The 15,152-nt window shown below is 39.0% G+C and overlaps 1 protein-coding gene across 1 annotated transcript; it reads left to right on the top strand.

Moving 5' to 3' along the window:
• The first annotated feature begins 2,361 nt into the window (after positions 1-2,361).
• Positions 2,362-14,424, top strand: LOC149818958 (U-box domain-containing protein 33-like). The gene is made up of 7 exons (XM_089985911.1): positions 2,362-2,673; positions 8,929-9,053; positions 10,292-10,407; positions 11,126-11,531; positions 11,674-11,808; positions 12,244-12,645; positions 13,590-14,424. Exons 1-7 carry the CDS (start codon positions 2,487-2,489, stop codon positions 14,253-14,255), a joined length of 2,037 nt encoding a protein of 678 aa, XP_089842037.1. The 5' UTR covers positions 2,362-2,486; the 3' UTR covers positions 14,256-14,424.
• The last annotated feature ends 728 nt before the right edge of the window (positions 14,425-15,152 follow it).

The raw sequence follows: 15,152 nt of genomic DNA, 5'->3' as shown, positions 1-15,152 counted from the left end.
AAAACATGCCCGAATAATTTATATTCATTATTCTTATTTTGTGATATCTTGCATAAAAGCATTGGTTGTGCATGTTTAGTTTAATATCTTGTATTGGTTATGTGCAAGATGCATGTTTTTAATGATATTTGATGCCATGCATTCTTAATTTCATATATGCATGCATGGTTACAGTGTTATCTTACTAAGAGTCGTTGAAGTCTGACCCCTACATTTTATACAAATATAGGTAATGAGTAAACAAGTTGGAGTGATTGTGAGATGCTTAAGTGGTGCCATGTGAACCAAGTATTTGAATCTCGAGGACAATATTTTAATTAACTGATTATTAAATTTAAGATTGTTTGTATAAGCAATTTAATTATTTAAATTAATTTATGGATGAATGGTGATGTGTTTGACTATTTGTAACTAGCTTAAGATTTTAATCAAAAGTAAAATGATATTTTTGTTGTTTATTAAATAAGTTTTTTTATTTAATATAGTCAAATCGATTGTCTTTATTGATTCAAAATTGAACCTAGTACTATGAGGTTAAAACATGCTCAGGCTTGCGCTTAGGCGAGTCGTCTAGTACTTAGTGCGGTTGGAGCATAACCATTGTTTAGCCCATTACGTCATTATGTACCAGAATCAATGCTTTAATTAAAACAAATTATGTATTTTTATATTATAATTTTGGGGCATTGATTTCTTAAACTAAAGAGAGGTTAAGCTCAAGTTGAACCTCACACTCACACATTACAAAGCTAGTTTGAATTGAATTGGAGGGACAAGAACCTTTATCAACAATCGCGAAAGCTAGACCTAGTAACACATGTACATTGGTTTGCATCTTGGGTCTTGGTCCAATAAGACCCGAGGATTAGCTCAAACCCTAAAGCTGGGTCAGTCTAGCTAGGGGCACGCGAGGGCCTTTGGCTATGCCTAATAGGCTCTAGTAGAACTTACATGAGCCTGACTCTCCATGCCCATTTGGATCCATTGGCCATGACTAAGTCAAGACAATCTTTTACAATTTTACTTGGAGCAAAGGGTTGAGAGAAGCCAGCTATTGGATTGACGACCTTGACTTTGACTTTGTGTGAAGAGAGAAAGGAGACGGGAAAAAGCCTACCAACACGCTTTTCCCATCCGTATAACCAAACGTTACATGCTATATAATAAAATTAAACAATTCTCGTATGCAAATACATGATTTAAAATGTGTTTGGATATCACGTTTCTCTTGTTTGCGTAAAGCATGGAAAGTTGTAGAATTGTGTCACTGTTTCATTAGTTTTTCAAAAAAATAATAACAGACTTTTTAGCCTTTTTAATGGTATTTAGAGTTAATTACCAGGGATAGAGATGTAATAGTTGGTTGGACTTCTTGAAAATTGGTGGGCTCGCCGCTCATGACACTTAGATTCTTAGGAACCTCTACTGATGAGAATTTAGTTTCCCACCAATTTCATTCTCATCAAACGCTAAACGCTTTGCAATTGGTGGATCCACATTCCCGGCTAATATCGTTTCAACTAGGGCTATCATAGGGTCGGGTACCCGACCCATCAGGTTATACTCAAACCCGCCGACATAACAAATGGCTGAGTATCGGACGATTTCTGGGTCAACGAAAATGGAATCTCAAGTCTGGATCCGCACAATTTCAGAAATTTGCTTTTACTGAAAATACATATAAAATACTGAGCTGGGTAGAGTATCGGACAAAAAAGTCAGGCTGGGACAGGTACCCAGAAAAAATCATAACCCAAACGCGTCCTGTATATTCCTTGGATCGGGTTCAGGTCAAACTGAATATTGTTAGGATGGGCTCTCTTCATACTCGAAAATTCGGTTCGGGTACCTGGTACATACCTGACCCATTGACAGCCCTACCTTCAACTTCAAGGTAACAGAAAAAATTATGGGGAGAGGAATCATCCACGTCTACATCATCACTTGGGCGTGTCAACAGGAATGGTTTGGTTCCGACCCAGGTGAAACCAGACTGGATTAGATTTTTGGGTATAGTATCAACTCTGGACCCAAGTCTAATTGGGTCTACTATAAGAAAAACCATACTCGAATCTCATAAAAACTACATAAACCAGACTCCGATCATACCCGATAAAATAATATTTTTTAATCAGTTTAACATTAATGGAAAACTACAGGTCTTAATCGAAACTCAGATAGGCTATAAAATTTCAAAAACTATACTCGCGTCCATGTATTAATCGGACCTTCCAATTCAGACCCGGGTCTTAATCGGATCTTTTTATTTGTCACCATACCCAGCCCCTAAAGGGTTTGGTCCGGGTAAATTCGATCCGTTGACACCTCTAATCTTCACAGGCGTCAACAGACTTTGTCCAATGAGAGAGAGAGAGAGTGTGGACTCTCTCTCTCTATATTCCTTGTGACCAGCCATGGTTGGTCTTGGTCACAAGGAATAGAGAGGGAGATCTCTCTCTCTCTCTTAATTTTCTGACACTGTAGAGATGGAGATGGAGGAGGGTGAGATCCAGGCGGAGGCAAGAAAGGAAGCGGCAAAGAGAGTTTACATAGCGGTGAGCAAACGATTTGCAGAGAACAAAGCCAACTTGGAATGGTGTCTGCGCAAATTCAAGGGGACAGAGCTCGTGATATTACACGTCCATCAACCCTCAGAATTTTTGCCCTCACCAAGTAAGCCCCCTCACACCAATTAATCATCTTTTTAATTTACTTTCTATCTCTGTTATTTCACTGGAAAATTATAAATAGTTTGATGACTAATTAGAGATTTAAAAGTCCAAATGTATATATCCCATCAATTTAATTTCGTTTTCTTATATTAATCTGATTTAGTTCCTGGCTACAAACAGCGTTTGATATTATGAGAAGATCACTCTTTTATTGCGAACTGTCACGGGCTTAGAAGTAAAGGCCCCCCCGCGAATTGAAAACATGGCGGTCAGGAACACGCACAATCCTTTGCTTTTCTTATTTTCATGTTTCTCTTCGCAACAACAACTACTACTACGCCTTCACCCCCAAAACATTTGGGGTCGGCGATATGAACCAAAAAAGAAAATCATTTTGGGTCTTCAACATGAATCCTTCTCCTCCAATCATTTTTATCCAATGCCATGTCTTTTGTGAGGTTCAAAGCATCCATATCCTTTCTTATTATTTCCATTCATGTCTTCCTAAGCCTACCCCAACCTCTTTTAACTAATATATTTTTCTTTTTATTAGATTCCATATATTTTTCTGAAAAACAGATTGCTATGAGATTTATTGTGGGGTTTTGTCTCATTAGGGATGGATTCAGCACGGCGATTAGTGATGGCCAATGCTGTCAAATTTTTTGTATCGGACTCCGAATCGATTTTCAAAACAATTCAGGATTGCTATTCCGGTTTAGCATCGAGCTGAATCGGCCAATTTTTAACCAACATCAATTTAAACACCTTTTCAAAAAAATATTTAAAAGACATGCCGATTCAGCTCGTTTTGTATCAATTTCATGTCGAATCGCCGATACGATATCACAAAACTGTTCATGACCATACCAGTAGACAGGATATGCCTGCCTGGTCCAGCAGGCTTGCCGACATGAAAAAATTACAAAAACACGGCTCACTTTTGACAATTTATAAACTCACGATTAACTTTTGAGATATTACGAATACACATCTAGTTAACAAAGAAAGTCTTAAAAAGTTAGACTGACAATTTATAAACTCACGATTAACTTTTGAGATATTACGAATACACGTCTAGTTAACAAAGAAAGTCTTAAAAAGTCAGACGCGCGTTTATAAATAAGTCAAAAGTGAGCCGTATTTTTGTAATTTTTTCTACAGACACTTCTCAACGTCAACGGTGGTGCTTCATAGAGATGATAAGAGTCGTGCCTTTATTGACGTATTATTACGACTTGTTCGTACTAGCGTTGTGCTGTTCATGGTCGATGAGCTCTCCCTGTAATGGCGATCTTTTTTTTGTTTTTTCGAAAGCCAATCTGGGGTTAGGCAGACCCTTACCAGTTATACGACCATACTATTGGGTTTTGAACCTGCAACGTCCCAACACAAGGTGACTTGCACTAGCTGCTCTTAATTATCAGAGAACCGGAGCCCCCCTAAGTACCAGTGGCGGAGCCAGGAGTTTTTCGTTGGGTAGGCAGACCTCGGGTCTCGGGGACAATGCTATGGTCTTGAAGGACGATCCATTTATTCGGATCAATGGCGGAGCCAAAAAAAATTGGTTGGAGGCATAGTCGTTGGTGAAGAGATAAAACTTAAATAAGTCTTTGAATTATATTGAAATCTATTGGTTATCAATGTAAAAAAAAATCAACAATATTTATCACAATATACTCAAATCATTTGAGATCAATCTTGCATACATTCAGCCCAAATAAACAGCAAGGAACCAGAACATTACGCTGCTTTTGGAAAGCAACTTCTAAAACTTAAAACGCACAATCCAGAACCCGGTTGAATGTAGATTCGAACTCAGGGAGTGACAGACGCAGGTCCAGATTAGGTGGAAGCTTAGGGTGTATGTGATACCGGTGCCACCGGAAGACATAAACGTGTCAGCACCACTTGCTGATTGTTGTCCTGGGCGAGTGCTCGCCACCTAAAACAAACTACATCTAAATGACAACACACCACGGACGATAATATCCAGAACAGATTGCTGGATTAAAAGTAAACATACACTTATTTTCTGTTTGTCACACACCAGACAAATTAAAACACACATAGCGGTAGGCATTAGCATACAAGAGTTAAAATCAGATTCTTTGTTTCTTTACGAAATATCGCTGGAGGCACAATATTTTTTTTTTCGGTTTCAAATTTTGGGGTGCCACCCATGCCCACCCCACTGCTAGGTACTAATGGCGATCCTTTATGGTACTATTGTGGGTGGTCCTTTAGCAGCTTAATCTTGGGTGTAATGGTGGTTGGGGTGATACCGCTTTTCATGCCATCAGTCAAATTAAATGAACCATGGATTTTTTTTTCGTAAGGCAAGCTTTTGGGGTTAGGCGGACCCCTACCAGAACAACAGCCGCCCCATGTGGCAGAGGGATTCCATCCTGGGCCTTCAGCTTGACACAGGACCCCGCTTACCACATGAACCATGGATTTTGCCTCACCCTCCCTACACTTTTCTTCAGCAACAATGCAGATGCCCCATATGGGAAAAAGTCAATTACCCATGTAGGAGACGTGAAACAAACGAAGCCATTTGATGCAGGAAACACTATATATATATATATATATATATATATATATATATATATATATATATATATATATATATATATATATAATTTTTACTCGAAAAAACAGCCCCAGCGCAAAGACTTGTCCATGTCGCCATAAAACTCTGAGAGCTTACCCCTTGCCAAGCTTTGGCTTACTTGAGGGTGACACCCATGGGATTTGAACCTCCCATCAAAGAGTCTAGGCCCCATCCCACTAAGCCAAACTCTCGGGTCTAGTAAACACTATATATATAAATATAGCCACTAAAATATGTTACCTGAAAATAAGTGAATTGGAGTATGAATTAAGATTTTTATAGTTTTTTTTATATTTTTTCTTAAATTTTACCATACTAATGTGATCTAGATGCTTCGTTTTATAGAAACAAACTATTGGATCATTTTATTATGGTGCATGATAAAGATCTTTTAAAACAAACTATTGGACGACCACTGTTGCACCCTCTCTCTCTCTCTCTCTCTCTCTCTCTCTCTCTCTCTCTCTCTCTCTCTCTCTCTCTCTCTATATATATATATATATATATATATATATATATATATAGCCACTAAAATATGTTACCTGAAAATAAGTGAATTGGAGTATGAATTAAGATTTTTATAGTTTTTTTTTATATTTTTTCTTAAATTTTACCGTACTGATGTGATCTAGATGCTTAGTTTTATAGAAACAAACTATTAGATCATTTTATTATGGTGCATGATAAGGATCTTTTAAAACAAACTATTGGACGACCACTGTTGCACCCTCTCTCTCTCTCTCTCTATCTATCTATATATATATATATATATATATATATATATATATATATATATATATATATATATATAAAGAGAGAGAGAGAGAGAGAACACTTAAAAGAAAGGTAGTATATTGAATTCAAGCGTAGAGGTAAACAAATAGTAAATTTTGTACCTTCGAAAGCAAGAACCTAAGATTCATATTTCAATTTAAATTCTTTGGATTCATGAGAAGGAACATATTGGGCTAGAGACACGTGTATTCTCGATCGAATCCAAGTTTGAGATAAGATCCACCCAACAAACCCTCTTTTCACTTTGAAATGTGCATGCAGTTACTGGTTACCAGGCCAAGGCGAGGCAGAAAGGGAATAATACTCTTCCCTAGTTGAAAGCTTTTGATGATTTTTTACAAGAAAAAATGATCAGCTTGCCTTCAAGGGGTTTGTCCTAATGGGATGAGGCCTAGGCTGTTGGAAGGATAGTCTAGGTTCAAATCTCGTGGGCGTCAGCTCCTGCATAATGGCCAAAGCAAGGTGACTCTGTGAGAGTGAGGAGTGCGCTATGGTCTTACGCTGTCAGAGAAGACCATATAGGCTTTGTAAGCATAGTCCAACGGGGTCAGATCTCTTACTCCGAAGGTGGTTTCTCCGTTTCTTGTAAGAAAAAAAATACTGATCAGGTGGGTGGGTGGGATGGGATGAACCCGAATAAGGTTAGCATGCTGTATTTCTTACCACCGACCAGTCTTGGCATTTTGAGGGCTCAAAACAGTTGGTCGTCAGCCAAACTATGGATTTACACCAAGAGGGCATTATTTTATGGCACAAATCACAAAAATTTGATACTGAGATTTGTACAAATCTGATTATAAATCAAGTACACAAATCACAAGAGCTCTTGAAGTGTTCGATTCCGACACGTGTGGGTTTTAATAAGGTTCGAAAAATCAATGATCTAAAATCTTTGTAAATTTTTTAGGCTCCAAATATCATTTTTTTCATCGAAAACAATGATCCAAGTGTGAATTCCTCATAAATCGACCATGCCCAACACATTTATGGGGTCAGAACTGCGAAAACACACACCAGAAGGATAGAAAGCCCCATTTAGCACTTATCATTTATCACTTAACGTATGAGCAGCTATAGTTTGAAGCGTTTTATGATAGATGTGTTTAACATATTCAATTTAATGGGAATTGACTCTTGAATCATATTTTTTTGATGAAAAAACATATTTTTATATGCCTGGAAAAACTGATACCTTCGTAGCCATTGAGGTTAGATTACTGAAAAAACCTGTATACAAGTCAGATTCCGATGATCCAAAAGCCGGTTCCCACTAAACAAAACCTATAGATCACATCTATGGTGTTAGATGTGAGAAAAAACACTAAAAACTATGATTTTTGGAAGGGGCCTAACGGGCAGAATAAGAAAGTGGTGCAGAACCAGCACATTACTCACATATATATATATATAGTCTAAATGGAAGATGAATCCATCAACTTTGCTTTGACTTAACTTTTTTTTCTATGAAGGACGGAAAAATCACCCTCAGATCACTTAGTTGCACTGGCTAAGCTTACTTTGACATAATTCTTGTGTATCTTTATGTGAAAAAAAATTATTGTGTATCTGCAAAAGATTTGGATTCTATAATATTTTTCTGAAATATGTGGAATCCATTACGAATATGGAGGAGAGCAAATTGGTGAAAGGACAAATCTATGTGCTGATCCTTTTTAACTCAACCAAAGGGATTTCTTGCTTTTCTCTTCATTTGATTATTAGGTATAAAAGAAAATTTTTGACAAAAAGATTTTTTTTATTAAGTATAAAAGCAAAAAAGATGAAGAGGAATCGTCTTGAAATTATAGTATTTACATCAGATCAGTAAGTAATGAAGCAACGCGGAAGAAAGGCCCCAAAAGGCGAGACCCCATCCACGAAAGATCATGGTTCGACCAAACTGCTGTGGCCGAGTGAAAGACATCCGATTGAATGAGGAATAGCACGCTACTTATGTCATTTTTCTTGCCATTGCAGTGCAGCTGCGTATGTCATGTGTGTGTGTTTTCACTATTGCTAGGGATATTGGTTTACATGTTATAATTATGCCGCTTTGTGCTTTTGATGTATTTTCATTATGTGCAGAAGATAGTCCACAAAGTTTTGATCGTTAAGCTATTGGAAACATGGAAAGATATACCATGATTGGTTTCCAGAAAGCATATTATTTTTTTATTATTTATTTTTGAAAATCTTAAATCATATTTGATGTTTACTTTGCCTTTTGTTGTTTGAATTAAACTTGGTCATTAAGTAGATCCAAGTTTAGGTACTAATGCGGATGCCTGAAATGCACAAATTTCTTCTAGCCCATGATTAATTTGCTAAGAGTCTCTCATCCATAGTTACTGCTTCCGAAGTGAGAACCGTCACCTTTCTCACAAAAAGGGGGAAGCGTGGGGGAAACTCGCTTTCCATTTGTGAAAGACACGCTTTCCTCTTACGTGCCCTTATTTCTTCACTCATTCCCCTTCACTTTCTACTCGCTTCCCCCTTATTTTGCTCTTGCTTCTTTTTTTTGTGGGTTTTTTCATATTATTATTTATTTATTTTACTTCCTCTAACTTCTCACTTGTTTTCTTCTTGTTTCCTTTTCATTTATTTTTTACTTCTCACACGCTTTTACCATCGCTTACAAAAATTGAATCATGCTTCACACTTCATACTACTTTTTAACACTTGCTTCTCAGCTTTCACTTGACACTTTGCTTACTAGCAACTATGTTCTTATCTCTGTTTCATGACTACGGAATGACGGGAAGAATGACAAGATCCAAAACATTCTAATCAAATCAGTTAAATATGAGCGAGAGTTCCAATTACTGACTTTCCTTTGGGTTGCAGTGGGAGGAGGCAAACTGCATTATTCCAAATTGGATCCTCGAGAAGTAGGTGAACACAGGAAGAGGGAACAAGAGAACACAAATAAATACATTGACCAGTACGTTCAGGCTTGCAAGAGGGAGCAGGTAAAGTGCAGCAATTTTTTATTAGTTACAAAAAAAAAATATTGAATTCATTATATTCAGTGATTTTGTTATGAAAACCCTCAAAAGCAAACTGCAAGATAAAGAGAAGAAAAAACAAGAGAATACATGAGATTTACATGTTCGGCACTTGGGTCTACAATCACAGGCGAAGGAAAAACAAAGATCCACTAGCAAGATGCGAGAAAATACAATGGCAAGATAAATAACTCTAAAAACCCTAATGCCCAATACACTAAAAAAACTCTCAATCCCAACTCCCAAAGAAAGTCTCTCTCTCTCTCTCTCTCTCTCTCTCTCTCTCTCTCTCTCTCTCTCTCTCTCTCTCTCTCTCTCTCTATCTATATATATATATATATATATATATATATATATATATATATATATATATGTGATCAAGGGTATAAAACCTTAGCCAGTACAAAAGAAAAAATAACAAAACAGAATAGGTCTATATTGTGAGGCCTCCGCCCCCGCACCCCAAAGAGGTTTGTGGTAGGCTTTGGCCTCTCCCACAAACAGCAAAAAGTCTTTATTCTGTTGAGCTTGCTGCTTGTCACCTGCAAGGTTTAACTAATGCCTACCCCATACCTTTCATGGTGTGGGAGGGACAGTGGCATAATTCCTCCAAGTCAAGCCTTCCTCCCTGGCTCTATGGATGTTTGCATTAATGTTGTTAAAATCGGTAAGTGAATAGGTTTCTAAAAAAAGTGACAAAATCGGTCTGAATTGAATTAATCAAATAGTTTCTAAATCAGAACACATTTGAAAGATTGATTTTTTTTTATTTATTTCTACTTTTATAAATACATTTTTTAAAAACATCCAAGGTAAAAAGCCTATTATATTGATTGGATCTAAAACTGGATGATTTTTTAAGAGGGCTGAATCGGCCGATTAGGATTGATTTTAACCACAGTGGTTTGAATAGGCAAGACATGCTCAACAATTAGTTAGCCAAGTTAAGTCAATACATTGAGAAAATGAACTAAACACTTAGCCGATCAACTAGAATCAAGACTAGGAAATAATAGATTATAGCACATATGAGCTTGGCAAATCAGATAATACTACCATGGAAAGACCAAGGTTGAGTTGCTAAGTTTATGGCCACTCTAAGCAGCTAAATTCCATAGGTTTCTATCTGAACTTGGTAGGCTTTAGTTGAAAACCATTCCTTGAACGGTGATTTGCTGATTACATGAGTTCTTGGTCTTCAGGTCACAGCAGTAGCTGAGATACTTGAGTGGGACAATGTTGAAAATGGAATCATTGAATCGATTTTCCGGTACAGTATTCAGACGCTTGTCATGGGAGCAGCAGCAAAGCATACCAGGTGACATATTAAATGCCCATTACTCCTGAATCTCTTTGCAACAAGAAATAAAATGCTTATTCCTTTCTTATAATGCAATCCAGAACTAGAACTAGGAATTGAGGTGAGGAAACTCTAAGGGCCCGTTTGTTGCAAGGCTGCTGAGGGAATCCCCTTTCGGGCACCGAAGAAACTGTGTGTGTGTGTGTGTGTGGGGGGGGGGGGGGGGGGGGGGGGGCAAAAGTAAAAAAGGATGGGCCCCACAAAGATTTTGGATGCCGTTCACTTTCTAGATGAAGGGCAATTGAAAAATGGATGGTTCTTGGGTGCCGTTCATTTTGATGATTGACGGCATCCAAATTACCTTGGACCTGATATGCTCTCCAATTACATTGAACTGGATCCGTTCACGAAAGGAAGCCCTTTCCATGCGTAAGGGAATCATATCCCATGAATTAGACGAGCCTACTGAACTCTCTCTCTCTTTCTAAAAGAGATTATATCTGCTTTAGTCTATAACACTTGATCACATTACTGAATATTTTAATTGGGTCCAATGGAACTCGGAAAAATGTTTTTGGTGCTTTCCCGCAAATCTATCCTGTCCTTCTACTACTCCCAGTTAACTGAGTTTAGAGAAACTGCAGCGATTGTTTGTGGATTTTCCTTGTTCATGGTCACCAATAACAAGAAGCAGCTAATGCACCTGTTGGTTCATATGACCATGAAACTGACGCAGGAGCATGGCCGCACCAACCTCAAGGAAAGCGCTTCACGTCAAGTCTCAGGCGCCACCGTGGTGCAGTGTGTGGTTCGTCTGCAATGGCGACCACGTCTGCGCTCCCACCACCACCAGCGGAGACGAGCCAAGCACTGCCGGCGACACGCCGGAGAGATCACAGTCTGTGAAAGAACACCGCCGGGGAACTCTCCTGTCACCATTGAACTGGTTCACGGGAAAAGGTTCAAGGAGTTTGCCGGGCACCAAGTATGCTCACACTCCCCCCAGTGTGGGCAGCAGCAGTTCCTGCGCGTCTGGTAGTGCCGGGACTTCCTCAGACACATCATCAGTTTGGCGAGAGGACACAGTTGATGATGGTGAAGGAGCAGCAGAAGCAGAAGAGGAGAAGAGGATGAGATTGCAGGTGTGTGTGTGGAGCAGATCCAGTCATGCATTAGCGATTTTCTGTGTTTTATGTAGCCCGAGTACGGATCACCCAACCACGCCTGGTGTATGTGTGTATGTGTTGATGTTTTCTCATGGCTGAGTGTGTTCAACTGTTGTAGGAGGAAGAGGTGGAGAAATTGAGGGAAATGCTGCGAAACTACCAGTTGGAATCTAAAACATTAAAAAAGGAGGCCTACGACGAGCTGGTGAAGCGCCAAGAAGCAGAAAATCGTGCCATTGATGCCAATGACAAGGTAAACTTATGGAAAAAAAATGCATTCTGCATGCATGTATTTAAGGGTGCATTTTGGATCCAACCCAATGCCGAATAGATTAATGTAACATGCCTTGGACCTAGACCTTGACTAGCCCAGTGTGTTTCACATTTAGGAGGTTTTCTTTTTCAGCTATTCAGAAAGACCCACTTTCTCTCTCTTTGTGTGTGTTGTGATATCAATGAAAGTTTGATTGTTTTGGGGATCAATTAGTCCCCCTACTATAGCTTATTTCTTAACTTTGCTGACATGGTGTATGTAACAGTAACCGTTTAGATTAAGCAAACCAACCGCAAGAGTTCTCTGCTTCCCTCATTTTACAACCAAAATTATAGCAAGAAATCTAAGACTTCCATAATTCCTTCAAATTATTCTTTAAAAAAAACAATTCCCTCAAATTATATCCATCCACAGGCAAAATCTGCAGAAAAATTGAAAAAGAAAGCAGAGGAAGAAATGCAAAAGATAGAAAATCTCCTGGAAGAGAAGGAGTATACTATCACAGCGCTTACAACGGAGAATGCTTCCCTTCAGTCTCAGATTGATGTTTCGAAGAGCGATCTAGAAGCTAAAGACAAACAATTACAAGAAGCTTTGCATTCACTTGAAATCGAGAGGAGCAGAACAGGCATTCAAAGCTTCATAGAGTTCCCGCTCGACGAGCTAAGTACGGCAACTCATGATTTCGATCCAAGTCAGAAGATTGGTGAAGGCGGCTTTGGAGCAGTTTACAAGGGCCAAGTCCGTTATACAACAGTTGCCATCAAGAGGCTCAACCTTGAGAGCACACATGGGGTGGCTGAATTCCAGCAAGAGGTAAATATGCTACTCATAAGTAGACAAGGGGACGTTTGCTTGTCGCGGAAGAGGGTGCTGCGGCACCTCTTCCGCGTACTCAACTTCTGCTGAAAAGGAATCGGATCCCAAACGGGAACCGTTACCGCTGAAAAGGAGTCCAGCATTGATTTTGGGCTCCCTTGCCTCGCGGAAAGGAAACCCAATGTTTGTTTTGCTACTGTGGGTCCCGCAACACCCCCTAGAGATCATGACTGATATTCAGAGATTTTAGAGGACAAATGCGCCTAGAAATGAGTCGACTTGTGGTACTAAATCTATCAGTGAAGAAGTTGGCCTCATCTAACTGCCATGGGTGCATCCTGCATGTATAGTCATCCCTTCATATTCCCAAATAGGATTTGCCACCTTCTGATACGGACGTATATTTCCAGTCTAGTCTTACTGGAAATGACAAACACAAAAAAATGCATTATTGACCTATCAAGACAGTTGCACCCTCATGAAGTAATTTACCAGACTTTTCATTCAAATGGAAGATGATGTGGAGAGACCGACCACAATTTTCTAAAGAGTAATGACATGACTGATTGATAGCATATAAAATCAAGTACTGAATTCAATGCTAACAAAAAAGAGTAGAAAATAAAGGAGTCTTTGCATACCTTGACAGGTGGTGCTGTGAATCAAAGTTGAGGTCTTCTATAAAATTTCTGTAAGACAATCATTTTCCTTCCTGAAGATCCTTACTAATGAGCTTTGATCCACAAAATGCACCGGAAGCTTGTTTTCGAATAAAACCATCCCTCACCTTGTCACACCATGGAATTCATGTTAGTTAACACCTACAAATGAAGCAGCCTGTTTCTGTAAGGACTTTAGCTGCTCAGTCAAAAATAAACTGCCCCCATGTGGCTATGATTAATAATTGATGATAATAATGTTGTTGTCTTAAACCAATTCAGATACTTGTTTTGACAAGTTTGAGACATCCACTCCTTGTTACATTGATCGGAGCTTGCTTGGAAAATCGTTGTCTGGTCTACGAGCACTTAGCGAATGGCAGTCTCGAGGATAGGCTCTTCCCCAATGCTGAAGGGCGGCCATTGTGGTGGAAGGTCAGACTTCAGATAGCTGCAGATGTTTGCTTAGGCCTCCTCTTCCTTCATTCCAACAGGGTAGTCCATGGTGACATGAAACCTGCCAACATCCTTCTGGATGCTAATGACAATGCCAAGATTTCGGACTTTGGGATCTGCCGGTTCCTCCCTAAAGCTCAGAGAGAATCCGCAGATACTGTTTGTAGGCTCACCAATCCTAAAGGCACTAGGGCATACATGGACCCTCAGTTCATGATGTCTGGGGAATTGACATTCAAGGCTGATGTTTATGCATTCGGGATCATCATTTTGCAATTACTTACTGCGAAACCTGCACTCGGGTTGCCTAAGGAAGTCGAGAATGCCATGAAGAACCAAACATTGCCTAAAATCTTAGATCAAGATGCTGGAAACTGGCCCACCAATGAGGCAAATCAGCTGGCAAAATTGGGACTGCAGTGCTGTGAGATGGAGAGGAAGCGTAGGCCCGATATGGAGGAAGTCTGGAAGGTCTTGCAACAGCACATATAGTGTGGCTTAAGTTATTCATTAATTTTACATTCGTATTGTTCATGCTGTTGGTAACAAGCATCATGTGTTGTATGCATCATATCTTGCAGGGTAAAGTTATTCATTCTTTCTATACATTTTCTTCCATCTATTTCTCTTTTGGCGCAGAGAGAGAGAGGCCACACTTAGCTTTACAGCTGATCAGATGATTGGCCGCCCATATAGCCGGCCCCTATAAGATAAATTGTTAAAAAGGGTTTTAAAACATATATATGTTGGATTTATGTCTCAAAATAAAGTATTCACTTAAACTTAACCTTGACCAAGCCACCTATGATGTTTGGTTTGCCTTGATTTTGTACACTTTTCCAAATTGGTTTTTAGAGGAATTATTTGTTGACAGTTAAATGAGCTAGCCATTATATGATTGTTGGATGCTTAATTGAGTTAGTTGTTTTTGAACTAGCCATTATATGATCGTTGACCGTTGAATATTTATTAGTAACTATTAGACATTTATTCATGACCATTGAATATTTATTTGTAACCGTTGGATATTTTATCTGTGACCATTAAACCTTTATAATACAAGGGATCCTTTGTGTCACGGGTTTACTTTTTTCAATAAGTCAATTGGGCGCGACGGTCTTTCCTTACTGCCACAAGCATTTCTATCGCTCTGTCATAGGCATAGAATGCTTCGCAAACCCATGATGCGCCAAGTTGCCTAAGTTAGCCAGCCTAATGGCCAAAGACTGTGTACCAACACCTTTCCATGTACTTAATCATTTTCATTGGCCTTGCGCACCACCCAGTGTGCAGCTGCCTAGCAAAAGCTGATCAAGCGCATTTCCAAATACGCATTCCATGTAGTCTATGTTGCTTAGTGCATAATCGTCACATACCAACTATCACTTT

Source organism: Nuphar pumila, chromosome 13 (genome assembly GCF_984573655.1).
Source record: "Nuphar pumila chromosome 13, dmNupPumi1.hap1.1, whole genome shotgun sequence".
Lineage (NCBI taxonomy): Eukaryota > Viridiplantae > Streptophyta > Magnoliopsida > Nymphaeales > Nymphaeaceae > Nuphar > Nuphar pumila.
Note: the sequence above shows the minus strand (reverse complement) of the source record. Positions and strands in the feature narration are given on the sequence as shown.

Excerpts from the sequence above, each read along its gene's own strand:
- LOC149818958 (XM_089985911.1), top strand. The coding sequence starts at position 2,487 with ATGGAGATGGAGGAGGGTGAGATCCAGGCGGAGGCAAGAAAGGAAGCG. Across the intron at positions 9,054-10,291 it reads AGGCTTGCAAGAGGGAGCAG|GTCACAGCAGTAGCTGAGAT; the intron begins GTAAAGTGCAGC and ends CTTGGTCTTCAG. Across the intron at positions 10,408-11,125 it reads GCAGCAGCAAAGCATACCAG|GAGCATGGCCGCACCAACCT; the intron begins GTGACATATTAA and ends AAACTGACGCAG.